Source organism: Ammospiza nelsoni, chromosome 1 (genome assembly GCF_027579445.1).
Source record: "Ammospiza nelsoni isolate bAmmNel1 chromosome 1, bAmmNel1.pri, whole genome shotgun sequence".
NCBI lineage: Eukaryota > Metazoa > Chordata > Aves > Passeriformes > Passerellidae > Ammospiza > Ammospiza nelsoni.
The window spans coordinates 93,916,256-93,943,602 of record NC_080633.1 but is presented as its reverse complement, the minus strand read 5'-3'; the positions used below and the strand labels follow the sequence as shown (position 1 = coordinate 93,943,602).

The 27,347-nt window shown below is 39.7% G+C and overlaps 1 protein-coding gene across 4 annotated transcripts in view; it reads left to right on the top strand.

Moving 5' to 3' along the window:
* CARMIL1 (capping protein regulator and myosin 1 linker 1) overlaps nucleotides 1-27,347 on the top strand; it is a 188,145-nt gene that overhangs the window by 71,130 nt on the left and 89,668 nt on the right. For all 4 annotated transcript variants that reach the window (XM_059479812.1, XM_059479797.1, XM_059479821.1 and 1 more), the window contains exons 3-10: nucleotides 7,042-7,092; nucleotides 11,266-11,325; nucleotides 13,552-13,673; nucleotides 15,630-15,727; nucleotides 16,080-16,150; nucleotides 16,289-16,362; nucleotides 21,397-21,472; nucleotides 24,035-24,123. In XM_059479812.1, coding sequence (XP_059335795.1) covers nucleotides 7,042-7,092; nucleotides 11,266-11,325; nucleotides 13,552-13,673; nucleotides 15,630-15,727; nucleotides 16,080-16,150; nucleotides 16,289-16,362; nucleotides 21,397-21,472; nucleotides 24,035-24,123 — 641 coding nt within the window. The remainder of the gene's footprint in view (nucleotides 1-7,041; nucleotides 7,093-11,265; nucleotides 11,326-13,551; nucleotides 13,674-15,629; nucleotides 15,728-16,079; nucleotides 16,151-16,288; nucleotides 16,363-21,396; nucleotides 21,473-24,034; nucleotides 24,124-27,347) is intronic.

Here is a 27,347-nt window from a genome sequence, read left to right as displayed (position 1 = left end):
GTTCTACAGCATTATGGTTTGTTGTTGTTGGGCATTGTGTGGTGGTGAGCAGGATGACAAGGAAGCTTTGCAGCCTGCAGGGGATTGTGTTTAGTGCTCTGTGCTGGACGTCCTCACAATGCCATGAAACTGTTCCATGACTGATTGTTGGCCAGAACAAGGGGGACCTGTGCACACAGGCAGTAGGTGGCTGCCCCTCCTCAAGCAGCTCTGTGGTTAATGATCTAAGATACAAAACTTTTGAATGTAAAATCTGTAAATGAAGACAGTCCCAGTCTGCACCACTGGTGACAGATCCCAAAACACTTCAGTGAGAGGGCTGGGCAGTTGGAGTGTCCGTGGGTTCTGTTGCTGCCATAGGTGATGTCTGGCCAAAGGTGAGCACATCTCAGTTTCTTCTGAAATCCCACCTTTGCTAAAACAGCTGGATAATTTGCTTGTTGCAGACAGGGTTGTACAAGTGTTCATGTTTCTTTGTGCTTCACAGGTGTTAAAGAAGCACAATTTGATTCATGTGTTTTTTAGAAACAGTTCACAGGCCTAGGACACTGGCTGTAGGTGTAGTGGTAGTGTTGGTAGAGGTGTTGGAACAAATTTAATTATGTCTGGAAGTTTTGTCTTAATTTGCTGATAAACCTCCAAGCTACTTTGTTTCTTCTCAAACATCGGAATTAGGACCCTTTTTACTCCAAGCTTCTCTTTCAAGCTTTACCACTTCATCTTGCCTTTTTGTTTTAGGCAAATCTTTCCGTGTCCGTGCCTTAGTTGTTATTAATTCTAAAACAAGGATGTTTTTTCTTACCTGTCTTCTAGGCAAGATTTGTTCATTTCTGCCTCTGAAGTAGAAATTGCTCTGCAGATTTGAACAGCTTTCCAGGTGCTAAATAAGCACTTCTGTTAATGGGTCCTCTGACTTGGACTGAAAAGGAGATGTGTGTGAAGCACTCCATTGTGCCATCTTGTGGTGTCCTCAGTCTTGTTCCCTGCAGTATTGAGAAAGGTGCTTCTCTAAACACAGTAGATTTATTGGCATTTCTTCTGATATTTGAGCACACATTAAAAAACCTCAAAAAACCCCCAAAGACAAATAACAACAACAAAAAAAGATCCACTAAAAACTGTTTCCTATGCCATCCTCTGCCATCCAGAAAATACAGAAATTGGTGACCCTTAACAGAGCAGGCTTGGATTTTAAAAGTAGTGTGGTGGCAAAAAGGACCAGTGAACGCTGTGATCTGCACAGCATTCCTGTGGCAGGCGGCTCATGCTCTGTCCACGGCTCCAGTCAGGGAGCCTTTTTGAGGAAACAGTGGTTGGCTTGAGGAATGGTAATAGAGAAACATGCAGCAGAGCAGTCCCTTCATGGGGATAGCTGAGGTAGTTATTTGTGCTGCAGAGCTTACCCCTGTCTTGGGCAGGAGAGAGTTGTACTGATGCAAGTAGCAGCTCCCCTTACTGTGTTTTGGTCTTTGGCTGGCCACACAGGCACCAGCAACTTAGGCGAGCCTGGGAATGTGTTCAACTTGGCTAAGGGTCCTCTCAGTGAGGGAGAAACTCTGTTTTTGTGTGTGAACTGAAATGCACTAAGCCTTCCCTAACAGTACTTCTTCAGCAGCAAAAGACTGCTTTAGTATTGGTGTATAAATAAGAGGACATTTGGAGTAGGAGTGAATAAGGTCCATCAGTGGTTTTATCACAGATGGCGCTTCAAAAGTAGTCGAGACCAAACGATCAGAGTCAAACTCAATGGTGAGGGCTGTGTGGGGTGAAAGTGGTGGTGCTGCAAGCCCTCAGATTGGGGATTTTTCACTGGTGTCAGCTCTCTGCAGAGAAACCCACCATGTGCCAAGCAATGCCACCATTTCAGATGCTGCTGCATACGTGTTCCTCTTGTGCCTGAGCTGATCAGCGCACCAAAAAGCCCTCCAGGATGTCAGCTAGCCTCTTTGTGTAGTGAGGCTCAGTGCTTTTAGCACGAAGTGCCTCTCTCAAACCCAGCTCTAATATCTCTACCATGGTGCTGAAAGGGGCCTTTTATCTAATCGAAGTCCAGTTGCTTGAGGATGAAGCATTTACAACATCAGGCATGCAACCCGGGAAGGGAACGGTCGATCGTGTAGGGACTGAGGGAGGCTGGATGCTCTAGCATGTATTGATTCATCCGTGTTTTAACCAAGCAAAAACTGTATTAGTGCTGCTGCTTTACCTCACATTATTGCATACACATGAGAGATTGAGTCAGCAGTAGCAGTGGAAAGCTTATGAGAGAAATCATAAAGGAGCTAATAGAGGTGGAAACTTAAAAATGGTGATGTTTTGGATAATAATGGTAATGATTAATGAGAAAAATGGGGAAGGTATAACTAAGATATATACAGAAAAGTGACTGTTTTCTGGATTCAAGGCATTCACAAGATGATGGCTGTCATAAGAATGTGATAAGAAATAAGGAAACCTGTTACAAAGGCTTCTTTCCACGAGTACATTATAATGGAAGAGAGTGAATCAATTTTGAGGCTGACAAAATGGCAGATACCAGGGGCTAAGGAAACTACGGTGGAAGGAAAGGTATGGGGAGTACATTTTAAGGTGTAAAATTGCAACAGTTGATCAAAAAAAAGTACAAAGTTAGTTTTTGTTTTTGATTTTGGATTTTTTAAAGTATGTGTTCATCAGTTCCCAGCAAGGGTAAAATATTTGCTTAATCATCTTTATTTTGAGATTTCAGCAGAAGGAAGTTTCAAAACATCTGTGGTGGTGAGTGGTGGGAGCATCATGCAACTTCCCAGGCCCATGAAGTGTTGAGGAGGTTTGATTTCGTTTCATGTCTAGTCACGAAGCCCAAGTATGCTCGCTGTGTTTTCCAGAACTCTTCATTCCTGAGCATTTTAAAAAGGGTAATGGTGTTTTTCAGATGATTTGCATTTCCTTATGGATTTGAAACTGCTTTAAATTTAGATGAGGTAGTTTTAGTTGCTGTGGTTTGTCTGGCAAAATAGATGCAATTAGCACAGAGCTGTGTTTCTCTAGTGATCTTCCCAAGAGTGACTGCCAGGTAGGGTGGCTGGGTTAACCCAGTGCAGCCCTGTTTATTTAAATTAGAATGGGTAATCAGGCTGGGATTTGACAATAAATGACAAAATGCATCTGTATATTTGTTATATTGATATGCTCACAGAGGATCTATGTTATTTACTGAAATACATTATGTTTCTGGTAAATAGAAGATGACCTTGTAGGCCATGAATCTCTGGAGACAGTAATTTGCAGGATATGTTTTTGGTGAATGCTTCCCAATTTTGTTTCATGTACATTCTGAGCAGCGTAGGGAGCATTACAGAATTTGGAATGATAAAAACATTAAGAAATCATCAACTTGGGTATGTGTGTGTGAGTAGGAGTCATTTAAAATTCAAATAATAATCCTTTTTTATGCTTTAAAAAAGGCAGAGTAGGAAGATAGACCAAAGCTGCTGTTAACTAAATATAATTCTCTTTTGTTGTCCTTTCCATGGAGCAACAGCCAGGTTGTGTGTCCTGTATAAAATTTGTCTGGATGTGCTTGCTGCCTTTACATCAGTCACTCGCAAACCTTTTGGCTTACAGGCGTGTTAAAGCATGAATTAACTCCTGAACCTCTTTCTTCAGCCTGTGTGTATTTACCTTTTGGTGGGATCTTTTAACTTCATTGATGATTGAGTACTACTGGTGCCCAAATAAAAAGGTTATGGAGGAGCAGTGTTGTGACACATTAAGCTGAACAAGTGAGATCATTTTGTTATCATATGAAAAGGTGGCTTATACACCCTGCCCAGCTGACACTCCTGATGGCTTGTGAGCCAGGGAGCTCTTTATTCCAGGTTATCCCTGGAGTTAGGGTGTCTGCTGCTCTGAGCCTCTGGACTTCCAAGTGACTTTGACTGTGACACGACTGTGCTCAAGGTTCCCTGGGCGCAAAATGAGTGGAAAAGTGACAGAACCTTCTTGATAAGATGCCTGAGGATTGCTTGAGAGTAAGGGTGGCTGCTTCTGCTTTTTAGTTTCTTTGTATGAAGAAATCAAAAACCCCAGGAAATCTAGAATCTGCCTGTTCATGAAAAACAGCACTCTTGGATGTTTCTGAAAGCCCTAGACAATTGTGCAATCAGACACATACTCATTCTTGTCAGAGGAATGCACAGACCTGGGTTTTCCTGTACAAAAATAGCTTGTTTCTCAAGAGGGAGCTTGAACTCTCGTGTGAAAACACCTCCAGAGCCTCTGCCTTTGGTGCCAGCATCACATTTCTCAAAGGAAGGACTAGAGTGGTGTGTGTTTTTGAGGAGCCTGCAATACATGTTCTGTTGCCCTTGCAAGTCCTAAACAACCATGCAGAATCCTATTGTCAGAGACTTGGGTGAGCCACATCCTAAGAGCCATTATTTGTTTATCTGCTGCAGCCTTATTGAGGAGAAGGAAGTCATTGAAAACAAACCATTCATGTTTCACAGCTCATCCAGCAAGTCTTGGGTTGAGCTGGGGTACAGGCTGCCCTGTTGCTAAATATGAGCAAAACCAGTGATATTAAAATGAAGATATCACAGTAAAATTTTGAAAATATTAGGAAAAAACAATCAGAAAGCACTAAAATAAAGTGGATCCTTTCAAAGCTATACTCGCAAACTTTAACAGCTAAAATTGTGATAAATGGCAAGCCTCAGCCAATTCTGCCATTGTAAAAAAAGTTTAAAAAAATAATAAATCTTGTCCTGCTATTGTCAAGATGGGCCATTAATTTTGCAGTAATAATTCACCTTCTCTTCAAGTGATTTTACGGAAGAATCAAACTCTTATTTGTTAGTCTTAACTGTGAAAACTATAGAAATTTGTGTTACTGGATTTGAAACATCAAGCTTTTTTTCCCACCATCTTATTGCTGAAGAGTAGCCATTTACCTGCTAAGTGGAGAGTATCATCTTACAGGGAGCCTCTTTGTACGTAAATGCATCTTAAGGTCAGTGGGTTTTTCAGCTCTGTTGGTTTTAGAAAGATCACTTTGGGATCATTGGTATGTCTGCCACAAAAATATACACTGCCATGCGCTCTATTGGAACATTCTTTTCTGATCTAATTTTGTTAGGGCCTTCTGGTTGCCTGGTTTACATTTAACTTTGTTGTTTGGACTGCTCATGTGTACAGTAGTCATGTTCAATCGACCCCTTCTAGGCTCATAAAGTAGCTTGAATCCTTATATGCAAGCAAATATTTTAAAGCAAGACTGTGACATGATTCTGCTGTAATGAGCTGTCCCACTGTGGTGACATACACAGAGCACTCACGTCTCTAGTGCTGTTGGCCACTACCTAGAAGGTAAATATGGAAAGCAGTTCTTCAAAAAGTTTCCTTTCTTCTGTCTCACTTGGGCATCGCAGGTGTAGTGACCAGAAGCTGCTCTGCCTGTGACACTGGAGAGGTTTTTTTGGTGGTGCCTGCACAGGGAGGATGCCTGATCACCTACCCCTCTTCACACATGGGCAGCTTGTGGATGGCTTCATGAGTAAGAGTGGCACTCCTGCTGATATAGTGAGCTTATTTTGTGAGCATGGGGTGTGATCTTAGCCAGAGGCTCCCGGGAGAGTGGTGTGCACCTACTGTGTGGGGCTGCCCTGAGGAGGTGGGTGAGGCAGGGAAAGGATCAGTGTTTTATTACTGTGAGAGAAAGCTGCTGGGGAAACTGTGGCTGAGCAGTGGAAAAACCCCTTGGGTAGGCCCTTCCCCTTTCTCTTGGTGCTGAACTGGGGAAGAGATACTTGGGATAGGCGTAGCTGGGGGGGGAGCACGAGAGGCCATCTGTCCTCTATGCATGAACAAGGAAATGAAGCAGCTTTGTGTGACCAGGCTGTCATAAGGGGGCTTCAGGGAAGGGTTGAGCCTTGCAGGAGGCATGGGTTATTCTGCAGCAGTTTGGCTCTATGCCAGTGGTAACCAGAGCACTGGCTCTAATCATGTCAACCCCGAAACAATCTGCTAATACTCAACACTGGTGCAGCACTGGTGCTCCTAGGACTTAGCAAGATGTTATTCATCTGAGGAACTGAAGCTGAAATCCAATCCTTGAAGTGTTCAAAGTTGGATGCTGGGTTGCATTCTCAGCCTGCTTCTTCCTCTCCAAGTGAAGAACACGTTTTGTGTCAACTTGATCATGGACACAGGGAAGGGCTGAGTTCAGGAGGTCCTAGCTGTGGGAAAAGCTCTGCATGTGCTGTGGGATTTTGATGCAGGTGTTTGAGTAGAATTTGCTTTTTTTTTTTTTTTTTTTCCAATCTGGGAAAAGGTGTAGCAAACAGCAGATATTTCTGTGGGTAAATCAACAAACAATACTGTAGTTTTGCAAGATGAGTAATTCCTTTTGCAAAGAGTGAGATCTGTGAGTGGGATGTGCTACCGGAGATTGGAGTGATATGATATAGAATCATTGTATTTTGATTGGCAGTAGCTTGCAAAATATTTGTTTTGTTTTCTCCCCAGAGTGACTGGTCTCACTAGCCTAACTGCATTTTTCCATTGCCTTTACTGGAGAAGAAATTCAGATGCTATGAATGAGGAATCTTTGTGTTCTTACTCAAGAAATACCTCAAATGTGTCCAAAACTCCCCTGTTTGCTTACAGTCTCTTATATTGCTAATAACATCACGATAATCTTTAAATTTTTTTTTTTTAAATATTTAAATACATCCTTTGTTCCTGGACTTCTCATCCTTGGTTGTTTTTAAAGTGTCACTAAGATTTCTGTTATATGATCTTGAGAGATTGGTTGAATAGATTTCTTCAGTTCACTGCTGTGCTAACTGGCTTATAGCTGATCAGATTGCAGCAGTCTCTTCAGTGTGTTCCACTGGATCTGATCCCAGTTTTGCTTCCTTTGGTGTATGACAGCAAAGGGAATCTACACTCACGCTGCTAGAGGCTTTTTCCCTCTGCTTTCAGGATTTTCCTGGAAAAGAATCTTGTATAATACTAAATGTTTCTTACAGATTCTGTTCTTTTTTATTTTTTCAATAGGTGCTGGCATCATGTCGGGCGTTTCTTTTAACGTCTCGGATTCCCACCAAGGTAAAATCACTGTGTTCCTATAAATACTCTGGGGCAACAAATGAAAGTTACATAAACTAAGTAGCAAAAATTAGCATATTTTAGTTGTGTACATCTGTTAAAAAAACCCACAAAACTGAGGAATGGTATGTTGCATGGTTTGAGTTAGAATGGTGCTTCTGTTAGTATATGCCTTAAATGAATTTTTTTATATATATATTAAAATATATATATATATATATATCCACACACTCCTTTTCCAGAGGAATTTTAATTTCTAGAAATGCAGGTGGCTGAAGAGTTGCATTGTAAACTCCAACCTGAAGAACTGTGAGAGGAGCCTGATGAATGTTATAGAAGGACAGTTTATGTGCAATCAAGCTGATGGTATTATTCCCTCTAATGTTTGTAATGTCAAATAGGATTGCATTTGATTTGGAGGCAGAAACTCTGAGTTTTATTAAATTCTGCTGTTTCCTAATGATTTTTGCTGTTCATTTTGAAAAGCAGTTTGGCAACTTGCCTCGCCAATGCTGGTGAATTTTTTTTTCTGTGCCTGTGACAATTCATAATGATTGTTATAGAAGAGAAATATGATTTCCACATGAATAAGAAAATGACTGATGTAAAAGAATCTCGTGCAGCTTGGAATCAGTGAATGGGAATTTGGCACGTATCCTATTTTTTTGTATTGACATGTGTGTGTCTAATGTGCGTGTGTGTATATTTATACACACACTTTAGAGAAATACCAGAATCAATAAATGGAATTATTGATGCCAAGTTTTCAGTTATGGTCACTGTAAATGTGACCATCCTTAGCAATAATTGGAAGATGCCGACTGACAGGTAGGATGAACTGCAGCTTGAATTTTTGCTGATACTCATTTTCCTCAGTCGACCACCCTGTCCCTGCAGCACAGATGTCTCCAGTTGGTTGTCTGTTGGTGTTTGAGTCACTGCAGCTTTCAGCCAGGGCTTTTGCTTGCTTGGAAAGATAGATCCAGTTGATGAACAGCTCAGGCATCAGTGCAACGGCAATGTGATAGACAGGTGGTAATCATGATTTTGTTAAACAATAGCAAACCATTATAAGTCATCAAAAAGCTCTTGAAGGCTGAGGCTTGGAGTACTAAGTGATAACTCTGTTTAGTTGGGTGCTTCAGACAATTCTCAGAACTCATTAAATAGATTTGCACAGTTGAAAAACTTGGTTTTGTTTTCACTAAAATCTAAAATATGTATTCTGTAAGTAGAAAAGTAATTTTTGTGATAACAAGTGGAAGGAAGATGATAAGCTGTGCTTATGATTTATGTAAAAATTAAACTTTTTAGGTCTGAACAATTATTAGGATGGTTGAAAATGCATTTCTAGCAGGGTTAGTCAAACTTAGCAAATTTTCTAATGTTTGTAGTATTTTCAATAGCTGCTGAGAAGCTTTCTGAGCCCCAGTACTTCCATATACCTGCCAGGCAGTAACTCCTCGAAAGACAGCTGAGAACGTTCAGCAAAGACACATTATTTCTCTGGGGACCTCTAACAAAATGGAGTATGCCTAGAGATGGCCAGTTCTGAGTAACTGTTACTGCTGCATTCGATTCCAGGCTTTACTTTTGCTTAAACAATGCTGTTGAGATGTATCTACTAAACAAGGATCAAAGTTAGAAAGAATTAATGTTGTTCAACTCCAACACCAACTCTCACTATTATCCTTAGATCGAAGATATTACAATGGCCACCTCTAAACTTCACACTCTGGTCCAATCAGTTCATGATCACTAATCAACACGGACTGATTGGGATGGAAGGACAGTGCTTAAAGCTTGCTAATTCTTGCTACAGTTTATATTGCAACATTAGTAATGTTGGATGTGTCATCAAGCCCACAAATAAGCATATAAAATATTTGTAGGAATGTAATTCAGATCTGTGGATGCATTTCTAGTGCAACTTTCATTAAGTTTTGGTTGAAAAAATTGAAAATTGTGAAATTAGCTGTCTGGTTAAGTGAAAGGTTCCTAAATGAGAGGCACACATAACTTTTTAAGAGGATTTTAAAAACATATAATTTTGGGTAATAAATGAGGAAATGCCTTTTAAAACCTTGTAAAAATTGTTTCTTAGTTTGAAGTAGATGATGTTTAGAACATGCTTTACATTTTTGCTGCAAAGCAAGAACTATAAATTCATATTTTTAACTAGAAAAAATGAACCAAAGATGAGCTGTAGATATAGTGCCATGTTTCCTGATATTTGTTAATTATAGGCAAGAGGATTTGCAGACTAAATTCCTGAGACTGGATCTGTGTGAACTTTTCAAATATTTTTGATTGTGTATGCATGTAATGACACTTTTTATATATGTGTTTGGACATACATACTTTAGCAAAAAAAAAGAACCCTCAAGTTGATAGGTAAATAATTTTCAAAATATGAAGGATTTTAATTACAGAAACTTCTCCCCTAAAATTTCATTGTGATTTAGGCAAAGAAATATTTAATTAGTACTGGAAAAAAAAAAGAACTTTTCCCTTCTGTGTGTATAGTCCTGCTTAATCCAGTAGCCAACAATAGCTGCTATAGATTTTTTTTTTTTGTGGATTTGGTTTTTTTCTTCTCTCTACCCTGAGTCAACTGCACAGGGCTGTGTCATCACAAAAGATTGCCAGGCCTAGCTTAGAAATAAAGCACTGAAGAGAAATGAGTGCCTTGCACTTGGGGAAATGCAGAGTGTTGGTGTGAGCCCTGAGAAGAGGCTTGTGCTGGTTCTCCCTCAGTTCCCTGCACTTGCTTCATAACCAGATGTGACGGCACCCCTGAAAGTGCCTGCTTGCTGTGGGTGCTGCCCCTGCAGCAGAATGTGGGAGATGAAGCACATCAAGTCCCCAAAACTTCAGAGTAAAGTTAGTTCACCAAGAAAGGCCTTCGGCAGAAGATGAACTTTGCACAGAAATGGGAGGGGTGTTTGTGTCTTCTGATGCTGCCAAATCATGAGGGCGACTGAAGGGATAAGGATTCAGAAAATAGACAACAAAGAGACAGTAATAACAAAGGTTTTTTGGAAAGATTTTTGATGGTTGGAAGCTGGTACCTCTGTTCCTGGCTTTCCAATGTGCTGTTCCAGCCTTCACAGGGAGGGAGTCTTGTTAGTTGTGTCTGGATTCTGAGCACCCCAGTAGTCATTCAGGGTTGACTTTTTCACAAATACGGAAATAGAAAGATATGGTGCTTGCCAGTTAGCCTGGGAGCACCCTGACTGTGAACCTAGGATAAGATAAAGTACAGGAAACTGTGCAATTCAGACAGACTACTCAGATGCAATGGTTTTAATGATAACTAAAAGGAAATGAGCTAATGTCTTGCCCTGTTGTCATGATTCAGTCCAAGAGGTTTGTTTCTTTCTGTATATCTCAGTTGTCAAGATGATTGTCGACATAATTGTGAATTCAGGTCTTAGCTACACTCCCTGTAGCCCTAGATTTGTCCTTGGAGAAGAATTCCCTGCCACCTTCTAAGATTCCATTTAGAGTCATGGAATCAGTGTGTTCTTCCCTGCCTAGTCTGACTGTCATCCAAATAAACCACTCAAAGTTTACGTATTATTTCCTCTCATACTTTTAGATAAGCTAAAGCAGTCCTTGGACACTTATGTTCATATATTTATTTACTTATTTATAGATGTTATTCATATATATGTATATATATTCATATATTTTTATTCATATATATGTATAATGTATATACATGTCCCTTTAGCTTCTGTGCAGTAAAATTTTTCACATCTGTGATCAATGTAACTAATGAATAATTGTGAAGCTGTAAAGATTGTAATAAATGATTAATCAGCCACAAGAATATACGTCAGTAGTGTATTGTATTAATGATGCTTTCTATAGGAAATTTTTTTCATAAAATTGATTGTAAGCTTTATGTGCTTATTGCTTGCAGTAAAATGTCTAGTGTGGTATTCCTATAATCTCTAATAACCATTTAAACCTGTAACAAACAGATGTAAGTATTTTTTAAATGAAAAATGGGTCCAGGTATTAAGAAATACTTAGTGTCAATTACAGAAACTGATATTAAATATGAATAGCCTGCTCAAGGTTTTCTTAACCTCATTGAGAAGTTTAAGTGCTCTTTAAAATAAGATGATGTTTGCACTAATGTGGTGTTTTCTTTTCTAACTACAGTTAGAACTAACTTTCAGCTACTTGGAAATCCAAGGAGTAACTTCCAGTAAGCCAGGCCAGGTGAGTGCATTCTAGATAAAAAGATACTTGTTTACTCATTGCTAAATCTGTGCCAGTCAAGGAAGTAATGCTCTGCTGTGCAGGTGTCTCCTTCCACTGAGCACACTGTGCATTTGTCTTCTTGCATTCTTGCTGGTCTAAAGTCTTAAAAATAACAATAAGAATTTAAAGAGTCATTTTTAGGAATGTTTGTGCACTTGGAATAATGGTTAGAAATAGATAGGGATTTTCTCTAGTTCAGTATGGTACAAGTTTCCATTTGTATCATAAGTGGCTCTTTTTCTCAGAGCTGGTAAAGCAGTGGTGGCTGGTATGCAATCAGCACCTCACAAGCTGCAGTGGCTTCTGTGGTGAAAACCTTTATGGGGCAGCCCAAAGCTACTGCTTACATTGCAGGCAGGAATGCTTTGCTTTCAACTGTTCTTTGTGCCTTTACTGGGTTCAACACAAAATATATTTGACAGCAAGTTACGTGCCCAAAAAAGTAATGTCAAAGGGAAGGTGCTGAAAAGAAGAATGCCTTTAGAGCGTTTTTAATTCATAATCTGAGCATGTTGACAAGATTTGACAGTTCAATAGTATCAAAGTCTTCATGTGTTTCATGTGTGTTTGGCTTTTAAAGAGCTTTTAAGGAATAGGAGTGCCTGAGCTACTTTGAACTCTGAAAAGCTCTCATTGTATTAACATCTTGTCTTTTTAACCTGTCTTTTGAAGCTTTCATTAAAGGAGGGAAAATAAAAGGTCCAGGTGTTTTAATGGGGAGACATTTACTAAATTCTAAGTTTTTGTGGCTTTTTTTTAAATTAAGGTACTAAAATGCCAGGTAACTATTGCTAATTATTCCTGGAGGCATAGACAATCACTGTTGTAGCAGTATTTACAAGAGATTTTCAGCAGCTTCAATGAGCATACACTGTTCCTAAAATATTTCTTAAGGTTCTTCACATTTACATTCATTTGTGTTTGAATTGTGTGGGACTTCTAACTGAAGGCAGAGAGAATCCTAGATTATTTCTTGTGGAGCAAATGTTTTTGTTGCAGTTTTCCTGCAAACAACATATTATAGCTGTGATACCAGAAGGGTATAGTTTTGTGTTAGGCATCTTGCAAAGAGCCATGAAGAGCTTCCTACTGTAAGAGAAGTGAGCAAATAGACAGAGGAATATCAGGAAATGTTGTGCTAATATTGGTGATGATGAAAACTGTGGTAAGTTGCCCACTCATTCATCGTCAGGGAGTGGTGGCAATAGGCTCAGAAGGGAGTTGAATTGGTGATAAAAAGTGTGAGTAGTCTCAGTGTGCTTTAGGGGTAATACAGCCTCTTCTAGAATTATCATGGTGGTGACCCTGGGCATGGATTGGGAACCAAGAGAGCTCTGTGAGCCAGCTTCAATAAGAAACAATTCCCTGTATCATACTGCATAGTGTCCCCTCTCCTCCTATCTGTCTTCCCTTATTTATTCCTCATGCATGCATGCACAGCTTCCTGTCTAAAAGGTGATGGCTTGGGCTGTGCTAACTATTCACACTGGAGTCAGCAGAAACATTACATTGCTTCCTGTGATGCAGCCAAAAGCAGCAGCAGAGCTGATGTGTCACTCATACCCTAATCTGATTTGGTTCTGAACACTCAATATCTAAGAGAGGCACGTTGCAAAAGGCTTTATTTATCCCCCTCTCTGAAGCACACATCCCCCAGACAGCAGGACAATCATGCTGGCTGAGTTACTGCTTCATCTGCACAGACAGACAGCACAGCACCACAGCATTTTCTTAAGCAGCACAGAACAAAGCATTAGAGCTTTTCCAGAGGATCACAGCCATTAAAGACTTTTACTTTTTGCCAGAGGAAACAGGCACCCTGCTCATTCAATAGTTTCCTGCCAGGCTGTGCTTGCTTCTCCTGGTGTTCTGGGACATGTTTCAAAAGAGGACAATGCTGTGAAAATTCTTGGTTTTCAAAGTGTCAGCTGAGGTCAGGATCCTTTGAAAATTGTGTTCCCGTGGGAAGCAGAGCACTGTTAGAAAAAGCAGAGTTTGAATACGGGGGTCTTTGTACGTTCAAGAACAGCTTTCAGAAACTTTACCTGGTGCATTGCTGTGTCATGTCTTAAAGAATAACAAATTCCTATGAGCATTCAACTGGCATTTAAAACGTTTTCCTGTTTCATTTATCAACATGAATTATATGATACTCTTCTCAACCTCTTGAACTTTTGGTTATAGTTGATTATGGAGACAGAGAAATGCAGCATCTCCATGAAGATGGCATCCTCAGAGGATGTGAACGAGGTGCTGGCACACATCGGGACCTGCCTCAGGAAGATATTCCCTGGACTCTCACCAGTGTAAGTATCCTTTAGGGCACCTCTAGTGGGAACAGATTGTATGGAAGCAGTGACAAGCCACCCCTTTTTGCCTGCTGGTTTCCCCACCCTGATCTCAGAAATACACTGAGGATATAAGAATCATATCCATAAGCACTAAACTTCTGTCCAGGTGTATGGCAGAGCCAGGACATGGTGTAGAGCATTGGTAGACTGTTTGTCATCCTGTAGGGTCACAAGAGCTTTTGGGTTGAATGGGGGGTGCAGTTATTTGAGGTCTTAAGTTTTTATTTTACCCTCTTGCCTCTCCAGCCTCAGGTATAGCATAGGTTCTTATCTTTTTGTTGTAACTGGCTCCATGTTCTGTTTTATTTTTTCCCCACCAGAAGTAAAATCTGAGTTGGGAGAGGAGGGAGAAGTTCCATTTACTTTCAGTGTTTGTGAAACAGTGCACATGATTGTGAACCTTGTTCTTCAAAACTAAGCCCTGGGCAGTCCTGTCATATACTTCCTATGGTTTAACTGACTCCTTGAATTATTTGTCTCCTTGTCTGGATTTTCTTTTCATTGCCTTACTCGTGCCTTTGGTTTTCTCTCATATGGATTTTATCATCTTGCAGCAATTCTCAGTAGTTTTTCCTCATTTTATTTTCCTTGTTCTCAGTCATTGCCTCATTTTCATCATTCTCTACCAAGTCATGCAGCTCTACTGTATTCTCTTCAGTTCCTGGTTTTCAGCATTATTAGAAAAAAAGGGCTGTGGAAAAGTTTTCTCCCAGACATGTTGATTTTTATAAGTGAACTTTAGTGACAGACTCTAGATGTGAATGGTTAGGCTAAACTTACATGTTTTATTTTGGGTGCATGTCTTTATTATTCACCTTTCCTGTAGGTGGAGTAGGAAATCAAGTTCATAAACTCTAGATGGCAGTTTCTTTTTTTTTTTGTTTTCACTTTTTTCCCACTTCCAGTTTTCCTCTTGGGCAGTGTAGTTAACTGTCTTAGGGGAGATTGAGGTCTTCTTTCAAAAACATGAACATCAACTTAATGTTTGTGATGAGGGTTGCTATAAAATCTCAGTAATAACGTGAGAAATGTAGACAAAAAGAATAAAGAGTGTTGCAAGACTGTTTGTTTCTCTGGTTTTTTTATGAAGGCCTTGAACTCTTTATATGTTTTCTGTGGGTTTTCTTGAGAGCATTGCTGGAGCAGTGGGTAGCTCTATGGAGTGCTTGTTTCCCAGAAAAGAAATCAAATTTCTTGCTCTCAGATAACAGTTTTCCAAAATGAAGGCATTGGAGTTGTGTAGATGATAGAAGACCAGATCAGGAAACAAAGGAGGGAAGAGATTTCTCCAGTTTTTTATTAATTCTCTTCTGCTCCACCTCCCACCCCCTCAGACCCCTCATAAATTCTATAGTTTATGAGGCAGTCTTGTCATTCAGAAAACCAGGTAATTTTATTTCTTAAGATGTAGGAAGGTATTGTGTTTCTTGTCTGTCTAGGGAAGAAAACTGCTACCAAATTACAAAGATTGGAGCTGGATATCTAGAGTGCGGCCTAGAGGCCACATGGAACTGCTCAGCTCTTTGCACCATGGTGCTATTTCTGCGTAAAAGCAGTCTATATACAGCAGTGGTTTCAGGGTAGCCATTAATACCATGTCTCTTCCTTACTTTGGGTGTCCTGGTGTCAGATGAGGGCCACAAGCCTCCTTACATGGAGTGGTCCTGCAATACAAAAGGATTTTGTTGCTCCAATTGTCACAGGGTTAATCAAAAGAAAGAGAGAAAGAATGAATGACTGTTACTCCTGCTGTGCTGCATAATGGCCTTTTAGGAAGGAAAGTGGGTTGTATTAAAAATGGTAATTCTTCCTATACACTCATTTAAAAATGCTCTTAAAATAAAAAAGGTTTATGTGTTTAAAAATACTTTCAAAGCCATGAATGATGTTTTCCCCCTCTTTTCAATCTAGGAGGATTATGAAAAAAGTAACTATGGAGCCTTCAGAAAGACTGGCTAATCTCCAGGCCCTGTGGGACAGTCAGACTGTGGCAGAACTTGGACCTTGTGGTGAGAACGAATTTAAATGATCAAATATAGAAGAGGGCTGGAATTGCAGTGTCAGGAAGTTTAATTCTGTTTTGGGCAGAAGCTTGTAAAGGTGTAATTAGTTTTAAGGTGTAATTAGTATGAGGCAGACTTATGATTGGTAGGTGAAGGCACTATATTAGGCTTTCTTGCAGCTTACCACGTGAAGATAGGATAGTCTCTGTTCCTTTCATAAGCACAATGCATAGTCTTCTGAGAGAAAAAGACAGTGAGTTTTAAAAACTGGATATTTAAGTCTTGAAGTGTCCTTTTAGATGTACATTTGTTTGCTTGTGTGACTACTGTGTTAAAGAGTCTCTTGGGTTGTTTGTAGGAGGCTTTTCGCAGATGTATGCCTGTGTTTGTGACTGGCTTGGATTTCCCTACAGAGAGGAAGTGCAGTGGGTAAGTGCCTGTCTTGTTCTGAAGCTCTTTTTTAGCTACCTGTACTAATAATGAAAGAACAGGTAAATCCATAATGCTTGACAAAAAATACCCCACTACAGTTCTGTAAAGGTGTATTTGGTTTTGTATTTTTAACAGGACGTTGATACGATTTATCTGACACAAGATACCAGAGAGCTGAATTTGCAAGACTTCAGCCACCTTGACCACAGGTAAACCATGTGCAGTAATCATGCTAATACTGATCAAATGGGATGGCCCCATAGCTGTTACTGTGAAATTACCATATGCAGCATTTTAGGTTTTCAGCACAAAGCTGCTGTTTTTGCACAAAAGCCCCATGGAAACCTCATTTCATTCAGGAGCCAGAGAAGATAAATATATTTTCTTATTGGAAGCAATCCAAAAAGTTAGAGGATAGATACTTTTTCTGTGATGGCAGATATAAGAGCTCAAATTCAGCAGATAAAACATGCATCTACATCTGGTGGGCAAAGTAAAAAAGGAAATTATGAAGTCTTTACTTCTGCAGAATCTTTTTTCTCATGGTGTACACAGTAAAGGAAATTAATTTTTGTCAGCAAGTCAGTAGAAGGTTTAAGTTGTTCAACTGAATTCCAGCCAGTTGTCTCTTCACTTATAATAGATGCTATCAAAAATATGCACTTCCAGAAAGGAACTAATTGAGGGTAATTTTGCTGCGAGATGGTGAAGCCTAGCTAAGTGTTGTGTTTAGTTTACTGAATTTAGCTGGCTGAGAAAATTGGATTCTGAGAAAGTTCAATTTGGAGATATTACAAGTAGGAGAAAATGGGAGGGAAGCTTAACTAAAATTTGTCATTATACAAAGGAAACTGAAAAATTTAAGAAAGTGTAAATAAGATCGAGAAAGCATTTGTTTCTTTGGGAGAAACCAGTGAAAGAATTAAGGATCTACCACAGATACAATGTTAAAATATCATAGCAGAAAGGCTTGACATGGAGGTAGGTAAATAAGAGTATTTTGCCGCAGCATTCTTTGCAGGTTTAAGCTGTCTGGTGTGTGAACTTGCAGAATGTCCAATTCAAAGATTTAGCTCATTTTCTGTGCCACATTTTCACAGCCTGCAGTGAATCCCTTGGCAAAGTTACCAAGCTGTATCTGTGTTGACCGACTCAGAGGGAACTCAAGGCTACAGGGCTGCAGCTGGTGTGTGGCAGATGTAGCCAAAGACTCTTTCCTTGGTTAAGCCTTGCTGAAAGAGGATAAGGGGAGGAATACTATTAAGCACAAGCAAATTTGGGGCAAGAACTTAACGATGCCTTAAACATTTATTGCAAGAGGAAGTGATGAGAAGACTCTGGGACATTCTTGAGAAAGTGACCTACAGGTACCCAGCCTCAATAGATTATTAATGTTTGAACAATTCATTAGGAAAGAGTAGATAGAATTGTTTTAAATATTTAGAATATCTCAACAGGTGCAAATGAGTTTGGCTTCCAGAAAATGAGATAATGGGGCTTGTTGTTTTAGAAAATATTTTCATTAAAATATACCTTACAAAATTGCTAAAGAAATGTGTTTGTGCTGTTAAGCAAAGTCTTTTCTAAGTGCTTCAAGATTGTCTAAGTCCAAAGATTCAAATCTATTTTGGAGCCATTTAGATACTATGGAATCCATCTTGTGATGAGAAGATCTACATGTTGAGGACTGAACTAAAGAACACATTTTGGATTTAAATTTCAAGAAGATGAAAATTTTAAGAAAGCCAAACCCTTGTTATTCATTAAAAATACAAATTAGGAATGGAAATCCCAGTCAATTCAAGAATGTTTGTAAGCATTTTCCAATCTGTTTAAGACAGCGGAACTGCTGTGAATTTACTGTGTAAATTCACAGTGTGTCATTATTCTTTTGGATTTTGAGAGACTGTTGTATATCCCATTCACCTAATTTTTGAGGTTGCTGAACCTATATAGTTTATGTTGTGTAGGAGCTCTGAAGCAAGGTAGGACGGGTGCCTCAGTTCTCTAAATACAGGGCTATGCATTGCAAAAATAAACAATTTGTGTTTTTCCAAGTAAAACATTTCAGTTAAAGGTCAACATAAGATGGCATGAATTATAGATGAATTTAAGTTCCCAGAGCATCACGGCATGGCTTGTTGCATGGGAACATGACTTCTGAGGTTTTATCTGAAGCTATCTTGTCTTGTGAACCATATAATTGTTAAAAAAAAAAAAGACCCAAAGTGAAAAGTGAAAAAGGGCTTATTTGATATGGTTGCATGATCTTCATCTGTGTTGCATATGTTTTAGCTTATTTGGACATTCAAAAAAGTTAAAAAAAAATGTAATTGTTTAGATTTTTTTCATTGTGCTGTTGAGATTTCTTGCCATCTGAAATACGCAGGGGGACTGCGATGTTGAAAAAATGTGAAAGCATTAGATACACTGGGATCTTGTTGAGGCTTGGAGAGATTGTCTGCATTCCAGAAGTACAGAATCTGTTTTTATTTTAAAATGGCACAGATTTATCTTTCATAAATACTACTTTATTCTGGATGGCAATTTTAATTAGTGTGAACATCTCAATGTAACTCAGTGAGGCAAAGTTATGAGAATGCCCTGCTATTGTAACTGGTTCTTAGCTTTCTTTCATACCATATTGGAAAGGAATTCAGGTTATTGTTAAAACCACATCTAGACTGCAATAGAATAAAATGAATCAAGCAATATATAATTTTGAAAAGAAAAACTCGATAACAAGAATATTTGGGTTAAATGAGCTTAAAGCAAGAGAAGGATTAGAGGTAAATTCCTGAAGGGCACCCTTCTGACCCACCGGTCAGAATCACCTTCAGAAACTGGAACAAAAAGTCTTCCCTTAAAATCAGATGGTAGAATTTGATAAAGCAAAGTTTGTAGACAATAAGTACAGCTGCTTGCAGAACAGGCAGGGACCCCACTGTCTGCAGGAATGTTGGGAGTAGGGAAAGACGTGTGGAGGGGAGCAGTTAGTGTTTGTGGAGGTCCCAGGCAGATCTGCGCATGACGGGGGTTTGAACAACAGGCCTTGGATACTGCCGAAGATTAAACTATTCAAGAAACATTGTTGCAGCTGGACAGGAATATTTTAAAATAAATCGGCCCAGCTGATTTGCAAGTTCTCTTCTTTAAGTATTTCTTGAAAGTGTCATAGCTCTGCTCCCGAGACGGAGCAGCCCTTGTCTGTCCTTCAGCCATTTCTCTCCCGAGCCACAGAAAGAAGGGGGAGAAAGGCACAGCCTCAGGCAAGCTCTGTCTGCAGCCACTCTCCTGTCCAGAAGTTCCTGAGCTCTTGCCAGCCCTCCAAGCTGCCTTACCAGCTCCCTGGCAGAGTGAACACTTGCAGCTGGTGATCCCCAATCATTGTCCTGCTGTTCCTTTGAGGAACTGGGCTGCTGCTGACAGCTGACCTACAAATGCTCATGCTACCTTCTGCTGCTTTTGGAGGTGGTGCTCCACAGCATGACCAACTCTGCTCCACCGGTGCCAGCCTGTCCACTGTGTGCCCAGCTGTGCTGCATGGTTACTGCTATATGAACAAACCAAAATTTCACCTGAAAAATTGCTCTTACATTCATTCCACTTCCAAGGCAAAGGCAGTGGCAAGGGAGGCATCAAAGCTGCAAATCCATTACCACCTTACCAGGGAACCACAGAGGGAGAAGCAAACCTCTCTGTCTGCGGGCATTCCATACTCCATGGACAGATTCCTGCCTGCCCAGCCTAAGGGGGAAGTACTTCTGGGTTGTTATTTTTTCTCACCTAACATTTCTGCAGTTAGTTAGTGCTTTACATGGAGATGAAGTGTGTGTGTGTAGTGTGTGTTTGTGTAGGAGCAAAAACAACTTGGGGGACAGAAATAAATCTATACACTTGACGAAGCTGCTAAGTCTCTGCTCTGCTTGTGGAAACGAATTCACCACACAACGTGATGTGTGCTGTGAACAAGATGGAAAGATGGCTTAAATCCTTGAAGGGCACCCCACACTAGTTCCTTTGCAGGAGTGTGAAAATGTCTATTTGCATGAGCTTCTCAGTTGGTGAGCTACAGCCTTTTGCTGCAAAATGCTGCACCTTCGAATCTGTTACCTTAGTGATGGTTGTACTTCCAAATGTAGCTACTGCAGTTCCCAATATAGCCCGTGGATTGCTTGTCCACGTGATGTCGCCTTGTCTCCTGGCTTTCCTGTGTGTTTAACAATCTCCCCAAAGTGTCTGCGTGTTTGCAGAGGAAAACTGGAGGAGGGGAAGAATAAAAAGAAGATGGGAGAAGGGTGCTGCATGTTAAATGCAGACCCGTGTACCTGTGTATGTCCTGAATGAAGGATCGGGCGGGGCTGGACTAGCTTATCAAAGCCAATACTTTAAAAATTCTCCCTAGAAAAACAGGCTTGAATGGCACTGGTTTGATGAGTTAGTTTATGTATGTTACAGCTCTTTATTTCATTATGAAGACACAAGGACTTTCTAAGGAGCTGTTAAGCCTCTGTGTAGGTGTGTGTAAGTGTTTAATATGCAGCACCAAACTGATCAGAGTGCTGCACTGTTAAATGGTGTGATAGTGCTTGATGAATGAATCTGCTGGGGGGAGCGTGCAGACGTGACATTCATCAACGCCTGCTGCTGCAGAAACTTAACACAGGGAGAGCAGATCATGTTAAGAGGCTTGGAGTGAAGGAAATGGGAATAATTTAGAATTTCATTTGTGAAATCCCTTTCACAATTAAGGAGGGTTTGTGCTGAATGTCGCATTATCCTGTTGCAGGTCTCCTGTTTCCTGGGGAATTTAACTATAAGAGATGAGACAAGGTGGTGTTCTCTAGAAGCATTCAGTCATGGAATTCTATTAAATCATCAGACTGCCAAAAAGCTTTTCAGCGTCATGCTAAATTATAATTAGAGGTGATTAAGAGGCTTAAACATGTCACAGGCTGAAGAAAAAGTTATGCTAAAAGTAGGAATGGCAGCCCAGACAAATTCCTGATTTAAAAATTCATACTAGAATGGATGCTAGTTGTCCAGTCAGAAATTTTTATTAAAATAAGAGGAAGACGTGCAGCTGCAGCTGCTGTTTTTTAGAATGAAGAGCTTTGTGTAATGGGGATGGTAGGTAATTAGCATTGCAAAACTATGGGGAATGAGATATGGAAGAACACTTAGGAGATTGTTTCAAATGTCAGTTATATGAAATGTGTGTAAAAGTGTTTTTTCTTTTCTAGAGACTTAATACCTATAGTTGCTGCTCTGGAGTATAATCAGTGGTTTACAAAGCTGTCCTCCAAGGATCTGAAATTAGTAAGTAATAAATTGAAACAATATATCTGCTTCTACCAGGCTGTGCTGTGTTTTAAAGGATACTGTTACATTTTTTAAAGTGAAATATTTTTAGCAAATACAACTGGGCAATCTGTTGCCAAATTTTTTTTCCCTGGAATTGTATCAGAAAAATATAAACTGTTGGATAGTCAGTTTGCACCGTAAAAGCACTGCTGAGAATGAGGTCTTGTCAAAATTTCAAATGATGCGGTTTGAAAACTTTGTTGGTTGAAAGTAGTGGCCTATAAAACTTCATTAGGCATTGCTGATTGTCCCCCAGACAATATTATGTGACTGATTGGAAACTAACTTCAAAGCAGCCAGAAATCTTAGTTACTTTTGGAGGTGAAGACAAAAGGCCAAGATTATGTGGATTTTTTCCTGCATAAAGCACATTTTTTCTGTGTAATTTTCATTGCAACTTGATTATTTTCTCTCCCAGTTTTCCAAAACATTGATGTGTGCCACCAGTATTTTTCCATATCAGTTTTCATTGCTAAAAACAAAAAGAGGGCATGTCTGAACAAGTTGGACTACTGAAAAAAGGGCCAAGAAAAGCAGTAATTCAGTGACAATTTAAATATGTCAAAATATGCTATTTCTCCCAAAGACTGTAGTCACAGGTGGAGTTAGTGGTTTGCTTGAGAAACTGTTTTTATGCTTCCCTCCAGAAGCTTTTGCCTTTAAAAATTAGTGTTACATTTCCTCTTGTTTAAATTGATGCCATTATATTGCTAAGCTATCATTTCCAATGAAAATTCAGTAGGAACTTGGCAAAAGAGTAGGCAAAAAAACTTCTTTCCTGCTGGGAGATCTCTCTCAAAGTTATTCACAGAATGAAGGTGGTGGTATTTTTAGCACTGTTGTAGTTTGCTGTTAAAATCAACATTGTTAAAAGGTACAATGCAATTAATCAGTTTCTGCTTCAGTGAAATGAGATAGTTTGCTTAGTTAGAAGACTGGCTGGTGTAGTTTGTTTAGAACAAAACCTGGCCATGTTATCTGAGATATATTTATGTGAATGTTTCAGGGTTTTTTCTTAGTAGCTTTCCTGTGGAAAACAAATAAACTTAGTCAGTCTAAGAAATGCATCAGTTACTTAAAAAACCCAACCTCTTATCTTCCACACATTTAATTTTTAAGTCAAAAATGAGGAAAATGTAGATTGTTGGGCAATAAATCCATGCCCTAAGAGCACTGCCAAGGGTCACTATGAGGTCAGACGTGTCTGGAGGCCATCGAGTGCATTGTGTTTCACGAGTCCCACTCTGGCATTGTGTTTGATGCACAGTGCCCACATTGATTTTACAGTACAGGCATGAAACTTTCCACTTGCAGTCACGGTACTGTAGAAATATTGTGGTAATATTCTGAATTGTTAAAACATGGATGGTAAAGAAAGCATTGGGAAGATGGCTGAGTAGACAGTCTTCACCAAAAATTGTCAACCTTTACCGCATAAAGGATTAATAAGATTTTACGTGAGTGGTAGAGCAGATTTGTTTTGTTTACAGTGGGTTTTTTTGAACATTCAGTTAGTTTAAAAGTAAAAAAAAAAAAAACAAACCCTAAAAAATACACAAACTAGAAAATGTCAGATGGTCATTAGAGACAAAGATACCCAAAGTATGAATGTCACATTGTTGTCTTTAAAGGCAGGTAATAGAATAGTTTCATCACTTCATGATCATGACTGAAATTCAGCTTTGGATATCACATGAGTGCTGGTTAGTATGAGCTGTAGGGGGAAAAAGAAAAGTCAAATCCAGAAGCAAAATAAAAGTTTGTAATAAAAGGTGATGATGTACAGAGTTCATTGCATGGCTTTTGAATGATTACAGTTTTCTCTCTCTATCTGAATGAGCAGAGCAAGCAAACTCTTGTTGTCATGTTTTGTTCATGGCACTTGCAAATATCCATGCAAATTCTAGAATTCAACCACAGAAAGAACATGAGATGGGATTTGCTTCTCCATAAGCTGGAAGAATTCATACTCAAATATACTGGTCCTTAACCACTAGTCCTAGGGAGCCTTTGGAGGACCTCTGTAGCTAGGGTACTTTTGCTCCTGAGGTTTTTGGGATTTTTTTTTTTTTTTGTTTGTTTGCCTTCTAACATATTTCTTTGTGTTTAGTTGTCATTCCTGGTCAGGCTTTATTCATTCTCCTTTGCACTAGTTACCACTTTTTTTCTGCAGAAGTAGTGTGCATATGAATAAGATTTCTTTTAAAATTGAGTGAGAGTTTTTCCTGAACCACATGATTTAGATTGTTTTCACTCACATTATAAAAATTCTGCCCCTTTTGGTTAGGCAGCCTGATTCATTAGTTACTTGCTTTTAGTCTGCCTCCTGCTTCTCTTAAGTCTTTTCCAGAAGTCTTCTGTTCACTCTCCTGAATGTTTCTGGTATTTTTACTTTCTTATTTATGTATAACAAGAAGATGGTTGTGGCCTGGGTCCCATTACAACGTACAGCTTAACTCAATAACTGTCTGTTCCGTGTTTGTGTTCTTTAACTCTGTTCTGTCTTTTCTGTGGCAGTCCACTGATCTCTGTGAGCAGATACTGCGAGTGGTGAGTAGGTCCAGTCGCTTGGAAGAGCTGGTATTAGAGAATGCCGGGCTTAGAACGTAAGTAATTCCTTCACAATGTCGCTTCAGGTGCTGCTTGCTCCCACTAAAAGGGATGTGTGGTGTAGGTTAGCCAGAATAAGCATTAAAGAAGCTGTGCTCAATGTTTGTCTAGTTCTGAGGAGCCTCTAGTCACAAGCTTTTTATCAGATTTTCCAGAGGGTCTGTATGTCCAGGAAATCCCTTTCAACTGATGTTTTTTAGGATTCTCCCTGGAAAGTTGGGCTAAGTAGAGCAAAGTGATTGAAAGAGAGCGTAAACCTTAAACTGGCTCCTACTGTTCCTCTCCCAGATGTGGGTCCAATAGAAGTATCAACACCTTTTTATCATTTAAAAAACAGTGGTTTTTGTTAAAAAAAAAACATACTGTTCCATATGCCATATCACGTTGTTGTTGTTTCATTTCCAAATGAGTTTGTGTTATCTTAATGTGGATTGCTGTCTGCTCAAATATAAAAGGACTTCTACATTAACAACTCTTTTGAAGAAAGTAGATCAGTAAGTTTAATGGCTTGCCATAGGCTTAGAAGGAAGATAGACAGGAATAAGCCATACAATTAAATCCTTGCATATGTTTTAAATACAGGAAGTTGTAGTTACTAGGTATTTGCTTTTTTTCCCCCTTCACAGGAAATAGAAGCAAAGTTCAAGTTACTTCCAGCTGTGCTAGTTATACTTGCAGTGCTTGTTTAAGTGTTAGGGTAGTGTCTAAGCTGATGCAGACAAGACAAACTCTAGAGCTAATGAATTTTTTTTTAATTAAAAAAGCAGTGTAAAGGTGGGAGAAGCAGAACACTATGCAGAATTACAAATAAAGGGAAATAAGCATAGTGGAGATATTTGGTGTGCCTTACATTGTCTCCTCTTCCATTATTGGAGTCTTTTTCTCCTTTTTAAAGTTCATTTTGCATTGAAATGCCTTTGAAAGAAAATTGCCTGCTTGACACAAGAAATTTGAGGTCGAGTTTGGAATAATATGGGAACTTTTTGATCACTAATGCACTGCCTTTAATAGCTGTCATTCAAACATAAGCTCCTGGTTTTAATCTTGTTTTCCAGTATGTGCCTCAAAATCTAGTGATAATCATTAATATTAAAGGATATGTTCAATACCTTTGCACATTGCCTACCTTAATTTATCACAGTTGGATTAACTGCTTTCAGTTTTAACAGGACCTGACAGATAATCAACCTGTGACTTTGGTTTTCCTGTCTCCATCTACATGCAGAGTGTTTGGCATTGTGCCTTGGTGTGTATCTGTTCTGATCAACACTGTCTGTTTTTGCCAAGGATGCATTTGTCAGTTTTGCCATTTTTCATATCTGTTTGCTAGGAGACCCTGTTGTTGCTGGCTATCTTCCTTCCCATGGCTTACAGACCAGTCATTTTTAATGAGCTGTGATACAATGCCAAACCAGGGTTAAGCAAGAGCTACCAAGAGTAAAGCTGTAGGAAATAACCTGAGCAGCTGCAAGAACATATTTCTTCCTGCAGCAGAGTCAGTTTAAGATAATTCTGTTCTTTTCTATCTCCAGCCACTCATTTCTGTGATTTGGTTTGGGCCACAGCCTCATAAACACATGTCATCCTCCCAAATGATGAAACAGCAAACTATTGTGCAGTAGCAGTAATAAAGACCCAGAACTAGGGAAGTGTGAACTTCCTGCTGGGAAAAACAGGATGTCAAATGAAGGCCCCTGTCTGATAAGATTTGTGCTTTCCAGTTTAGATGCTCTTGGAAATTTTATCCCCATTTCTATTGCTTTAACTACACATACTGGATGCAGTTTAGATACCACTGGAAGGCTTCAATGCATATATTGAATATATATAAAACACTAATGATTTCTAGTGTTTTAATTAACACTAGTGTTTTAATTGACATTTGTGATGTCCAGACTTCAGGGAGAGCAGATTCATTCAGGCTGGCCCAAAAAAATAAGCTTGAAAGAGTGTTAATCTCTGAAGTATTTTAGAGGAATGAGGCAGTATGTGATAACCAAAATACTGATTTCTGAGTGGGCAGCTCAGCCTATTGATTAGGCTGGGCTTTGGTGTCCACCAGCCTTTGAAGCTTGGCCTGACAGGCACAGGCTGTGTGTGGTGGGAGCTGCCTTTGGCCTGCGCTGTTGGGAGATGCTAAATGGCAAGGACTTGGATATTAGGAAAAGATTCTTCCTCCAGAGGGTGGTTGGGTGCTGAAACAGGCTCCCCAGGGAGCCTGGCCCCAACCCTGCCAGAGCTCAAGGAGCATTTGGACAACAGTTTCAGACACATGGTGGAACTGTTGGGGTCCAACTCTGTTCAGCACCAGGAGTTGGACTCAATCCTTGGGAGTCCCTTCCAACTCAGGATATTCTGTGATTTCCATGGAACTGCAAGGCAGACTTCCCAGTCTGCAAAGGCCTGTTTGCAGAAGCTGGTGCAAGTGGTTTATTTGTTGCACTTCCATGTTCTCTGAAAGCTGGCACGCAGAATTTCCCTGCCTCCTTTCACACTGTCCTGTGCAGCCCTGTTCCAAAGGGAATGGCCAGCTGCCACATGGGGAACAAGAGAAGTGCCTGTTGCTGGACTTTGAGGACCTAGAGGGCCTTTGACAGTCAAGTGGAGTCTTCTCTTTCCCTTCTTGACAATGTCCTTAGACCTATCAGTGTTGCTTCCTCCCACATATCCCCTATTTTTCTGTTACAGGGATGTTGTCTAGCCAGATCTCAAGGAATTGTTTTGTTTGTCTGAGAGTTCCAGATTGGTAGTATTCTGTCCCTTGATGAAATATCCTTAGTCTGTCGTATGTATAGTTGAATTGAATATTTTTGGGGCTTTACCTCCAAGCCTCAATAAGTTTGTTTCAGCCAAGCATGGCTGTGTAATGCATACAGAGTAAGCTTCATGCTTTTTAGAAAGTTTCAGACTTAGACCACATGCTCTGTTCCTAAGTGTGCAGCCAAAAGAAGTAACAAATTTCATTACTTGAAGCAAATACTGAACAAAGAAGGAGAAGAGATGTTCCCCCATGAGTAGAGCTAAGGTGCCTCTGTTTATGGTGGAGATTGCACAGGGAGTGTGTGTTATTTGTTGTATTTTTTTTTTCCAAAATGAGCCTTGGAGCCCTGTGAGCCCAATATAGATAATCCGGTGCTTTGTGGTGGGAGTTGCTTTGCTGTGCCTTTGCTGAGTAGTTCACACACACACTAATTGTCCAAAACACTCTGGTAATCCTGCC